The following is a 13,326-nucleotide window of genomic DNA, read 5'->3' as shown; positions in this document are numbered from 1 at the left end:
CATCAGGCAAAAATAGAGCAAGCCCATGTTGTATGCCAGCTAAGGGCTCGGATTCAGAAGTGAAAGGCGGAGTCAAGTTCAGGAGAGGTGCATTCAGTATGATGGGAGCCATGGGGAAGACACAGGGAGAGGCAAGAAGGGAGGGTCACCCAGCCTGGAAGTCTTCCTGGAGGAAGAGAGGCATCAGTCCAGCCTTGGAGACAATGAGCAGCTGTTCAGGCAGAGGTGGCAGAAGCAGTGGCTAGAAAGGCAGAAGCAGGTAGACAAGCAGGGTGTGCTCCAATGCCACAGATTTACTGGTCTGACCACCACCACTCTCTCGCCCATCCATATTTATGTTGTCTGTGTGCCAGATACTGTGTGAGCTACTGGGGGAAGATGCATGAATGTGCAAGCAGATGCAGTCCCCGAGACCATGGACTTGACCATCTCCTGATGCCTGTAGGCTCAGACAGACAGGAAGAGGGCAGAAAATGGCAGGTATGTCAAGAGTGCATCCTAGGAGGCCAGGTGAAGAGGTTATAGATTTTAACCTGAAGGAAATGACCAGCCTCGATAGATTTTCAGTATAGGATCAACACAATAAGGTTTCAATATCAGAAAGACTAGCTTATAAGGGTGGCTAGAGAGAGTTGTCTGGAACACCATGCACCAGCTAGGACAAGAAAGGACTGAGTCCTAAAGTCCAGCAGAGATGGGGAAGGATATTGATGAACCTTGCTGGCTGCTTATGTATGGGGTGAGAAAAGGATAAGCTGGACAGCGAGACTGGGGCAGGGAGGTCTAGCCTGAGCCCCTTGAGAAGTAGGTAATATTCCCCATGATGGGAATTCTGGGAACTGTTGGTTGAAGTGCTGTGTGGCTTTTCCTGGGGAGAGGCAAACAAAAGTCTACTCACTCACCTGGGGCATTAAAGACAAAGAAAGTTCCACCCAAGTGTAGCCTAGTGAACCAATGCCTTTTGTTGGGGTTACCACTGAGCAGAGTAAGGGTTGCTTACAAAATATGGATGGCCCAAAAGCAGTGACATCACCAAAGAGCTCACACCAGTGTGATTGATAGATAACTCGTGAAGCTTCATCCTTGGAGCTCCTTGTCCTACCTCCAGGCAGCTCAATCCTGTACAAGATTCTCCTCTGCCCAGCAACTGCTACTACTTATAAAGCCCTGCAGAAGTGCCTTGTGACTTGTGAGCTGCAGAAACATCTTGTAATTTCTGAGTTTTGTTTACTTCCTGTGCCTTGTAAGTTTCATTACTTCCTGCCTCTTAATGTACCTCGCTCCAGCCTTCAGAAGAAAGTGTTTCTGATGTGGAGGAAATAGCAACATAAGTAGAATATTGGAGCAAGTCCTGTGCCTTTTGGGACAGGCTGAGTACCTGGCATCTGTGAGACATTTAGAAGGTGTTTATCAGAAGTAGTATCATTGTGTCTACAGCCTAGGAAGGAGCCTAAAGCTGGGGGTATGACTTAGAGGGTCAAGAGATTTAAGATGATGTTTAATGCTTGGAAGTGGGTGGCATTTTTCAAGGGGGAGTGCCCAGAAGAAGAGGCCTAATACCACTCAACAAACCCCAAGATGTACCCATGTTACTTCTTAGATACCAAAATCCTACTTGGCAAACATCCAGCCATCAGACAAGATAAGGAATCATTGGAGAAATCTTTGGTACAAGGGGGCTAAGATTAATGGGCTGTAGGAACTCCAGCCTGCTGTGGCACTTCTAGGGTCTTGCCCATCCCTGGAGCTCAATGTGATGTCACCATGTGCTTTTCTTTCTCTCTCTCTCTCTCTTCTCTCCTTCAGGTGTTTACAAAATATGGGAAGTGTTACATGTTTAACTCAGGCGAGGACGGCAAGCCTCTGCTCACCACAGTCAAGGGGGGGACGGGCAACGGGTTGGAGATCATGCTGGACATTCAGCAAGATGAGTACCTGCCCATCTGGGGAGAGACAGGTGAGCTGGGCCCAGAGACATTGGCACCGGGTGGTGGTGAGGGATGCAGGCTTCCCTAAGAAAGGCTGGTGTGAGCCAGGTGGGCTACTCTCTAGCAAGGGGTTAGTGATATTCTACAGTTGGTGAGGTTGGCCCTGGCATGGTTATGCCCCTATTTCCCTCAGATTCCTCCGGGTTGGAGAGGGTAAAGGATGTGAGTACTGGGGAGAGAGAGGGAACAGGGAGAGGAGGTATAGACGAAGCTACAAAGGAACTGATATGGTTGGGTGGGTAAGTGGATTGATTTGGGGAGACAAGGGTGGAACAGACCAACATATTCCTCTCTGAGCCATCCCAAACACCAGGTCTATCAATGAAGTCCAACTAAAAGGATACCAGGATATGCCTGGGGACAAGTAGAGGAAGCTATGGGGTGTTGGAAAATCAATGGACATGGACATGGGAATCTGGCACCATGTCCATGTAAGGCCCTGGAGTTCTCTATGTGCCTGGTTCAAGTATTCATTCTTTATATTCTGTAGTTTATCATTAGCAGTCAAAGTAAGAATGTTATGGTGTGTCTTTGTTAAGGCTTCTGTTGCTATGAAGAGACACCATGACCACAGCAACTCTTATAAGGAAAACATTTAACTGGGACAGGTTACAGTTCAGAGGTTAGTCTATTGTCATCATGGTAGGAGGCATGGCAGCATGCAGGCAGACATGGTGCTGGAGAGGTAGCTGAGAGTTCTACAACTGGATTGTCAGGCAGCAGGAAGAGCGAGTGAGCCAATGGGCCTAACATGAACTTCTGAAACCTCAAGGCCTACCCTCAGTGAAACACTTTTTCCAAAAAGGCCACATCTAATCCAAAAGGCCACACTTCCTAATAGTGCTACTCCCTATGGGCCTATAGGGGCCATTTTCATTCAAACCACCACATGGGAGTGGGGAGACTAAGTCATTGTTCACAACCTAGAAAAAGGAAGAAATGCACCACAGTATAAGTCGGGACACAGGAAAAGGCTCTGGGTACACAGGGTATTTTTGAATGGGGTCTTGAGATTGTCCTGAATTATCTAGGTGAGACTAATGTCATCAAAGAGTTGTCTATAAGAGGAGCATAGGAAGGTCAGGAAGAGAAGGCAATGTGATGTAGCCATAAGCCAAGGAATGCAGGAAGTTTCTAGAATTTCATCAGAAAGAGAATATCAAGATGTGTCCAAGAGTAACAGCCAGAGATATAAATAGGATCCATATAGTAGTAATGTTGTGCATGAGGCACAGCAGGGAATATCTTAGTGTTCTATTGCTGTGAAGAAACGCCAATGCCATGGCAACTCTTATAAAGGAAAGCATTTAATTGGGGCTAGCTTACAGTTTCAGAGGTTTAGTCCATTGACATCATGGCAAGAAACATGACAGCATGCAAGCACACAGTGCTAGAAAAGTAGCTGAGAGTTCTACATCTGGGTCTTCAGGCAGAGGGAAGAAAGAGAGAGCCTCTAGGCCTAGCTCTTGCTTCTGAAACCTTCAAGCCCACCCCTAGCTTCCTCCAAGACCACAGCTACCCTAACAAGGCCACACTTCCTAATTATTTCAAATAATGCCACTCCCTGGTGACCAAGCATTCAAATATATGAGTCCATGGGGACCATTCTTATTCAAACCACCACATTCTACTCTCTTGCTCACATAGGCTTGTAGCCATATCATAATGTAAAAAGTGCATTCAGTCCAACTTCAAAAGTCCCCATGGTCTATCACAGTCTCAACACTGTTTCAAATTCCAAAGGTCAAAGTCTCTTCTGAGACTCAAGGAAATCTCTTAACTGTAACCTCCTGTAAAATCAAAATCAAAAAGCAGATCATATACTTCCAACATACAATGGCACAGGATATATATTACCATTCCAAAAGGGAGGAAAGGGAGCAAAGTGAGAAGGAAATACTGGACCAAAGAAAGCCTGAAAACCAGCTGGGCAAACTCCAGACTGTGCATCTCCATGTCTGATGTCAAAGGGCTCTTCAGATCTCCAACTACTTTCAGCTTTGTTGACTGGAACACACTTTTCTTTCTTGGGCTGGTTCCACACCTAGTCTGTAGCTCTCAGCAAGTATCCCATGGTTCTGGAATCTCCAACATCTTGGGGTCTCCAACATAATCCAGGCTTTACCTCGGACTTTCTAACACAATCCAGGCTTTACCTTCATAGCTTCATGCAATGATCTCTCTAGGCCTCCATTCAAGGACACCTCTGCCACATGCCTGGCCTCAGCAGTTTTCTCTGGCCATTGAAGGAAATTCCACAACACCTTTCTAATATTCTTGACTCTAAAGACAGAACCATGTAGCTGAAGCTTCCAAGTTCTGTTGATTGCTGGGAATTTGGCCCCTTCATTCAAATACATTTCCATAGGCTTTCTGTTTTCTGTGGTTTCCTTCATGGCTTATGCTTTTCTTTAATTCCTTTGCACTAGTTGGAAGCTTAGTTACCAGGAGGTAAACAAATAGGTTGGCCTAGTATGGAAGACCTCTTTCCAATTTAGCATCAGGCTTTTCTTTAAACTTTTTATCTCTATGAGCACTGAAATTAGCTCCACCACACTTCCTGGTGCTCCCTTTCTCCTCAAACTGTACATTTTGTATTTTTCCTTGCTCATCTTGCTCCTTTTCATTATAGATCTGCTTAAGAGTGGCCACTAATAACCATATGACACAGTCAATAGTAGGTGATCTTCTCTGCCAATACCATTAATCAAAAATTCTTCAATTTTGCCTCAGGCATATTTTCTGGACAAGGCCAAAAAACAGCCACATTCTTTGCCAAAATATCACAAGAATGGTCTCTGGGCCACTTACTTATATCCTCCCCCACTGAAACTTCTTGAGCTTGGCCCCCCACGGTTCAAATTGCCCTCAGCACTGTCTTCTATGTTCCTACTAGTATGGCCCATTAAGTCCCACTGAAAGTGTTCAACTGCTTTCCTAATTCAAAATCTTAAAATCCGTATTCCACCAACAAACAGCATGGTCAAGCCTATCACAACAATACCCCCACTCCCTGGTATTAACTTCTTTCTTAGTCATTGTCCTCTTGATGTGAAGAGACACCATGACTATGGCAACTCTTATAAAGGAAAGCATTTGATTGGGGCTGGCTTATAGTTTCACAGATTTAGTCCATTATTGACATGACGGGAAGCATGCCATCATCCAGGCAGACATAGTACTGAAGAGGGAGCCAAGAGTTCTACATCTAGATCAGCAGGCAGCAGGAATAGAGAGAGCCACTGGGTCTGGCTTCAGCTTCTGAAACCTCAAAGCCCAACCCCAGTGACATACTTCTTCCAACAAGCCCATACCTCATAATCCTTCTAAGTAGCGCCTGTCCCTGATGACTAAGCATTCAACTATATGAGCCTATGAGGGCCATTCTTTTTCAAACCACCATAGGGACTGTGGCTGAGAGAGTGAGATGAGACTTCAGAAACCAGTAGAGAAGAGGGACTAGAGAACAGATCTAGTAGAAGGGAGAACTTGAGCCTTCAGGCTGGAACTGAGGAAGAGAGAGAGGCCAGAGAGCTCTGACTCTATATTTTGCTGCCCCAACCTATGTTTATTCTCACTGCGGAAGAGCCTGAGGCCTGGCTTCTCTGTGGCCCTGCCTTCCAACTGCCAAGGCAGGAGGCTTCCTACCCTGAAGATAACCAGCTGCAATGATAAGCATCCTCTCACAATGGAACTGTCTCCTTCTCCCCAGCACCTCTCATTTGAGTACCCTGATGGAGAGAGGTGACCGTGACCACTGACCCCCACATGATGGGTATTTCTCAGTGGCTTCAGCTGAGAAGTAAAATCTCCCTACCATGTGCAGCAGGATAAAAGTCTGTGTTCCCACTTAGCTCTGGCATCCCCAAAAGCTAGTCATCTGGACCAGGCTTTTGAGAACATTCTGAGGCTAGGCTGAATGCTTGGACCATGGGACTTCTGCTCTACTAACCCCAAGTCCTGGGGGTAGTTTCCCAAAGGGTATCCCTTCTCAGAGAAGCCAAAACATACCTGCTTGTTGAATCACCTGGAGGAAAAGAGAGAAACAGGGATATCAAATGAGGGCTGAAGCCCTGCCTAAGCAGAACTTACTCATGTCCTTCCATGGCAACTTGGCAGGTGCTATCCTGATCCCTTAGTTCGGGAACAGAAGCATATACACAGACAATGCACACACAATGTCAGGACCTCCATCACAGACATCTTCATGCAGCCCAGGTCCCGACATCAGTAGGGTCTTGAACCTGAACACCAGCTGTTGGTAGAAAGGACTCTGATGATACAGGGCTTTGTCATCAAAGCCACCTACAAAGTCAGCATGAGTGATGAATGAACCTCAGAGGTCTTCCATACTAGGCCAACCTGTTTGTTTACCTGAGGCCCAGAGCAAAACAAATGATGGGTTTGACATCATTCACTAAGTTCACAGTCAAGCCAAGCCTATTGTGACCCAGGCTTGACCATGAACTATGCCAAGTTAGAGAAGTTCCTCATTGGGATGAAGAACAAGCCTCATTTCTAAATGCAGCATGAACTGGGTTGTTGTTAAAGATGCAGAAGATGCAAGATGAAGGCCTCACCTTTTTAAAAGCATATTAGCTGACTCTCACTCCTGCCAGGAGCTCTATGCTTTCTTTTGAAGTTGGATATTTGGGGGACACCAAGCAGTAACTCAAGGCTCTGCAGGGAATGGGTAGAAAGCAGATGGGGGCAAGAAACTGGTCACGGGAGAGTCTGATCAGCACTGTCCAGTAGAACTTCCTGGGATCAAGGAAATGTTCTCTGTGCTGTTCAGTGTGTTACCTGTGGCTAGGGGAAATGAGGAAATAAATGTTTAATATCACCTTTTTAATATATTAATTTAAAACTAAATATCCCCAAGGGGCTTGTCTACCATACTGTAGAACAGTTAGCATATTGGAATACACCTTCATCAAACTGTAGTTGGTTCCATTCACTCTTGTCTCTATAGCTACCTCTCACATTCTTCTGGCTCCCTCACCCTTGACCATTCCCTCACCATGACCTTGAGTGACAGGCAGAGTTTCTTGTGCTCACTATAGAAGGAAGTTGAGATTAAGGCCCTTCCCCAAGGCCACCCAATAGGAACTTCTGGATTCTTATATCAGACCCCTCCATTTTATGTTTCTTCAGACTGAGAAGCCACTGAGCAATGATTGCCTCTGAGAGACACTGATTACTTAAAGTTGCTTGTTTCCTGGGTAAGTCCCACATGGGTGATGAACTTCAGTTGGGACACTTGTCTGTGAAGCTACCTGAGTAGGGACAGAGATATCTGACTACTTGGCTGTTGGTTGGTCCTGAGGCATATGAGCAAAAGGACCTGCCACCACTACCACCAGAAACAACCCACACAGATGCCATCGTGCTCCCGTGGATGCCTTAGTTCTCAATTCCTGAAGGAAGGATCCCAGGTCTCTCTAGGAAATATCTGCATGATGGTGGAGGAGAAAAATGACTGTCGAGGGGAGTGACCAGAGGTGGTGTGAGAACTGAGACAGTGTAGTAGAACAGAGAAAATGGCCTCTCAGGGTGAGACAGACCAAAGGACAAATCTAGCTCTTCCCTTTCTAGCCATGTGTCTTGGGAAAAGTAGAGGGACTTCAGTGAACACAATGGAAATTCGTAGGCTGTTCAGGGTGGCTGGGGGGGGGGGGCGGGCTCAGAGAAGAGCGCTCCCCATATTCTACAGGATAATCTAGAAATCTCACAACCATCACAAGGGCTCCTGGACGGCCTTGGTATGGGAAAGCCCCCCCCCCACTCCTACTAGAAGAGACTCTTTGAGACTCTTTCCTTGCCTGTAGACAGCTTCACCCTCAGACAGCAAAAGAATCAAAGACAAAGCAAGGCCCTCCTCTGGATGTAATTCCATCTAAAGAGAGGACACTAGTTTGGCAGGCCACACATGTGATGAGTTAGAAAAAGGCAGCCTCTGTGGCCTCATGCTTAGTAAATAGAAGGTAACTCCATGACAATGATCACAAATGCCCCTTCCACCAGGCTGCTAATGGCCCACATGAAGGAGCCCAGGGCATCAAACATCTCTAAGTGGGGCACCCTGGCAATCTCTCATTTTGATGTTGCATGTGAACCTAGATAGGGTGCCCCCAAATGGGTCCTGTGGAGCATGAGAAGTTCTGGGACTTTATATGTTCCACCAATAAAAAGAATCTGAGGTCAGTAAAAGAATCTAGGGAGCCCTGGTTAGGCCGTGTAATCCACCTTTATTCATTGCAGGAATTCTTTAATATGCTACATCATGAATCTCCAAGACAGATATATTGTACGCAGCATTTATTTTCTAAATGCCTTTGGCCATGGAAACCTCCTTTTCCATAAAGGAGCTCACAAAATATACTTCTGGAAAAAGCCATCCTAGACCAGAGAAGTACAGATTTCACGGCCAGAGTTTTCGAACAGAAATTAAATTGAAGACAGGTGGGAGGTTGTTAAAAATGAAACTCTGTGTAGACACCTCTGAGTAACTTCAAAGATAAAAGAAATAGGCAGTGGGTTATCTGGGTTGCACACGAGAGGAGCCTGAATCAAACACGCTCAGGCATCAAAAGAATTGTATTGCCCTCGGAATCTGAGACAAGCTCCAACCAGCAGCCAGCAGGAGGAGAGGGCTGTAGCTCAGAGAGTGCTGGGACCAAGTGCCTATACCCTGGGTGTTCTCACCTGCCTCCCTCTGAATCCTTACCCGTCTCCCTCACTAGACACAGGCTTTTTCTATGCATATATGTACTCATGTGGTTCTTAGCAGTTACTCAGATTTTTATGTTTCAGATCCTGGCACACCAGCCAGACTACTTTGATTGCACCATTGATCTCCCATTAAAACACACACACACACACACACACACACACACACACACACACACACCAAAAAGAGCAAAGAAGGTAGTTATTGGCCCAAGTGAGTTGAGTGACCCACCCATGGGCCAATCAACAGTGAATAGGGGAGTGCCCTTCTAGCGGGGCCTCTCAATAGACACTGGGGAAGTTGGATGGAGAGGGGCTGCATCTGAAGAGACCAGAATTCGCTTAGGGGACTTCAGTTCTTAGTGCATGTGCTCAACACAAGAAAGATGACAGCCAGGGCCCCCTCTGCCAGGATCTCTCACCTCTTCTTGATTTCAATGCAAAATACACTGTTGTAATCAAATTTAATCTGCTTTGATTTTCCCAAATCCTAGTGTTAAGTATGCATGAATGTGATATTATGTCAGATGTATTTCTGAGCAGAGGAATTATTTTTTAAATCTGTGCTGTAGCACAGTAAAGCCAGCCCCCATCATCTTTTGGGTCCTACCCGCTCCTAATGCCTCCTTTGTTGAATTGACTCTGAATATACTGGCTTTCCTTGATGCTTCTGAAATGCTCCAGGACCGTCTTCCTTCAGGGCATCTGTATTTGCTATTCTTTCTATTTATAACCCATTACCTACTTGGCTAATTGCCATTTCTGCTCAGTTTTTGCTCTGTTATCACCTACTCGGTGTGACCTCACCTAACTCTCACTCCTTACCTCTCACCTGCTCAACCGGTCCTGGCATCCATAACGTGTCCTACCTTCAAGTATGCTACATAATTTACTGATTTATTGGTTTATTTTGGTCTGTTCCTTCCCACTCAAACATAAGCCCCTAGAGGCTTGGGATCTGGATCTCACAGGACAATAAGTATTTGGTGATGAAAAAAAAAAAAAAAAAAAGAAAGAAAGAAAATCACTTAAATTATGCATACTGCCAGAGCCAAGATGAAACAAGCATTAATGATCAGCTACTGTGTGCCACAAACATTCTGTCTCATGACCCCTTCCTGATCCCCTGGTAATGAGGTATTACAGTGCCCAGTGAAAGATGAAGAACCCAGGTCCCGGAGAAGTTGAGTGAGCTCCCCAGGGGCAGCCTAGTTAAGTGGATGAGGCAGCTGAATTAAGCTTAAAACCGCATTGGAAGCCTAAAGCAACAATGCTCCATCCACCAAACTCTTTTAATGTGCAAATTGTCACTGTCAAAGTCCTGTTGGGAAAATAGCTGGAGAGGGGTGGTTTGGGTAATACACATGGTGACAGGTCTGCCCAGCCTCCTTTTCTTCCTGGTCCTCTTGCCTTTCTAAGAGTGGAATCGTTCATTACGTTGAAGGGAAGGTTTAGCATGCTCCCCACCTAGAAAAGAGATGAGAATGAAGCTTCTCTGGGTCGTCTGGAGGTGGAGACTCCAGTCTGCTTCTCTCCCTTTCTCCCTATGGCCAACCCTGGTCCATCCCGGGAAAGCCCAGGGCTCCAGGGAACCCAGTTTGAAAACCACTGCATGAGAGGCTGGTGGGGTGGATTAGTCAGTAAAGTGCTTACCTTGCAAATGTGAGGGACCCAGTTTGGATTCCCAGAAGCCATATAAAAAAGTGGGTGTGATGACACAGGCCTTTCATTCCAGAGATAAAGAGATGAGAAGTAGAGACAGGAATATTCCTGGAAGCTTGTAGTACCCAGATAGCCTAGCCTGGTCTATGTGCGGACCTTTCCAGTCTAAAAGGCAGAAGGCTCCTGAGGCATGACACCCAAAGTTGTCCTGTGACCTCCATATGTGCAACCCACACCCACATGCATACCACATGCTCACACAAGCACACACACTAAAAAAATCAAAGAGGGGGGATTAGAGGGGGGTTGGAGGTTACTGATATCAACATGATGGCTGATGCTATGCCTGTGTCCAGCTCATAGAGCTACTCTGAACCTCATCCCCTTCCCGCTGGGGTGGAGAAAGGGGCTCCCAACAGGCCTGGGGAGCAGCTGAGCCTCAGGGCAGCTACCAGTAGAGATTTCTGTATAAACACAGTGGGCTGAACACTCAAATTTACGAGACACTCCTTCCCAAAGCCTTCGCAAAGGGCACCAAAGGAACTGTATTTGGTAGACCCACAGGGACAATGGCAGGTATCATAGTGTGGAAGATAGAAATCAGGGAGATTGCTAGTAACTGACTTGAACCTTGACAAATCAGCCAGGACCCCATCATTCCCACCACAGATGTCCCCCGCCCCCAGAGATAATGAGGGACCAGACTCCCACCCCAAGAGCTGCTAAATAAGACAATATGCTGCTGAAGTAAAGTTAGGGGGTTCATTTAAAGTCTGGGGTATGGTTCTCCTTCCTCAAGGATCATCAGCCACTGGTCCACGAGGGGGGAGGGAAGAGGGTCTGATGGCTTGTGGGTCCTGCTTATGGGTCGGCAGAGATAGCTCTCTGGGAGACAGCTTCAGTGAGTCAGCTCAGCTTTATTCCAGAGTATAGAGAATGTAGAAGGTTGGGCACAGTAGCTGGAGAATCACCTAATTTGCATTACATCGCACGCCCCTGTTATAAAGCTCCTAGTACTAGTCTTAATTATCATATGTGGAAGCACGGTCCTATTGTAAAGCTCTTAGCACAATGTCTAATTACCGTATGAGCAGTAGGGGAAAGTTCTGGCAGGGAACTATGCCAAGGGTCACACAAGAGATAAATCAGGCACCCAGGCTTAGGGACAGCTTTCAGATAAGGTCAGGCCTCCAGACCTAGAGACCTTCTCCAAATAAGGGCAGGTAGAGAGCAGGAAGCCTCAATGGAGAGGGAGTCCTCCATGTTGTTGAGCTCAGAGCTGCTAGGCCATGGGTAGACTGCAACTTCTGACCAGCAGGGCTTCCCAAGTCTGGGAGATGAGCTTGTGAGCACCCCCAGTATCTCTCTGTGACCCAAACAGTGACAGTTATCTCTCTTACCCCAGCAGCAGGTGACACTGGAACAGATGGACTGTGGACTTGGGGTGGTCACCTCACCAGCAGATGACAGCATGAGGCACTAAATGGAAAATAACACAAGAAGTCAAAATTCTCCTTACTGAGAGGGGGGCCCCAGTCAGGCTTATCTGCTGTACCCACCCCTCACAGAGGTCTGGGGATGCCTGGAAGCTAAAGAGACAGGTTAGAGATCAGACTAAATGACCTAGTTAGATCATGGTTGTGTGACAGACATCTCTTGACAAGTCCCCAAACAGCCACGAGGAAAGTCTACAGGCTTTAAGTACCTCTTACCCGTGAAGGGGCAATCACAAAGCCAGGCATCTGAGGGACACCACTCATTTGAGGGGTGACACTAAGAACCCAAAAGCGAACAAAGTGTGAGGTAGAAATTATTGCAGAAATTGTTGCAGAAGCTGTAGAGCTAGATTGCTGGAGTTCAAATCCCAGCTGTGCTGCTTCCCAGCTGTGTGGCCTAAGGTGAGCTACTTAACTTCTCTGGGCATGTTTTATCACCTCTAGATTGGGAATGATAATATCTGCTCTATCATGTTATTAGATGGGTTGACATATGAGTTAATATAAATGATGGGTTTAGAAAAGAACCTTGGTCATATTAAGTAATACATAGTATTTAATAAATGAAAAAAATAAATGCACAAAACAGAAGCATCAAAATGATTTAATTAGTATCCTCAGCAGAGAGAAGAAGCAATAATACAACCACAGATGCACAGGACTATATTAAAAAGGGACATTTTGAGAAGAAGAAGAAGAAATTGAAAATCAAAATATGATTGCATCTATTAAAATGAAATCTATAGGAAGGCTGAAATTTAACAATTCTTCCCCAAAAGTGAAAATTAAAAGACCAACAGATGTAAATGGGAGAGGAAAAGAAACATAAAAATTAAAGAATCAATGCAGAAAGAAATCCCACATCTCTATAGTAGGAGTTCTAGAATGACAGAATCAAAGAGCCGGAGGGGCGGGGCATGGCGGACATTGGGAGGGAATTGATGCAACTCTTCCTGTGCAGGGTCACCAAGTCCTGTCTGTGGTGGGAACAGAGCACATAGGCCAAGATACACATTCGCAAAAATCTGGGCTGGCAGAAAAAAAAAAAAGGACATCTTAAATGTTTCTGGAGAGGAAAGAAATGGTCATCCTCCTGGGATCTAGAATCAGGTGTCACACAGGAGGCAGAGCATCTCTGGAGGTGAGGCCATGATCCTTCTTGTCCGATATAGAATCCTACACTCACTAGACTGCAAGTGAGGTATGAGCACAGAACTGGGCTTCAGAAAAAAAATGTGTTTTGGGTAGATTTTTCTAGAAGTTACTAAAGGATGAGAGAATAAAGCCAGAAGGAGGCTCCTGTGAGAGTTTGGAAACAGAGAACCTGGCTTAAGAAGAATTCCAGATGTGGATGGAGAAAAGGGCAGGTGTGTGGGGGAGGGCAGTGAGTCCAGAGCAGAGCAGGCAGCTGTGGGCTCCAGGAGGGACTACCTTTGTGGATCTGGCCACCG

The 13,326-nt window shown here is 46.1% G+C and overlaps 1 protein-coding gene across 3 annotated transcripts in view; it reads left to right on the top strand.

The window, feature by feature from the left end:
- The window catches only part of Asic2 (acid sensing ion channel subunit 2), a 1,075,866-nt gene that overhangs the window by 978,763 nt on the left and 83,777 nt on the right, over window positions 1-13,326 (top strand). For all 3 annotated transcript variants that reach the window (XM_036197770.1, XM_036197769.1, XM_036197772.1), the window contains one exon: window positions 1,807-1,957. In XM_036197770.1, the coding sequence (XP_036053663.1) occupies window positions 1,807-1,957 (151 nt within the window). The remainder of the gene's footprint in view (window positions 1-1,806; window positions 1,958-13,326) is intronic.

This window comes from Onychomys torridus, chromosome 8 (genome assembly GCF_903995425.1).
Source record: "Onychomys torridus chromosome 8, mOncTor1.1, whole genome shotgun sequence".
NCBI classification, from domain to species: domain Eukaryota; kingdom Metazoa; phylum Chordata; class Mammalia; order Rodentia; family Cricetidae; genus Onychomys; species Onychomys torridus.
The sequence above is the reverse complement of the archived record's forward strand: the minus strand, read 5'-3'. Positions and strand labels throughout refer to the sequence as shown.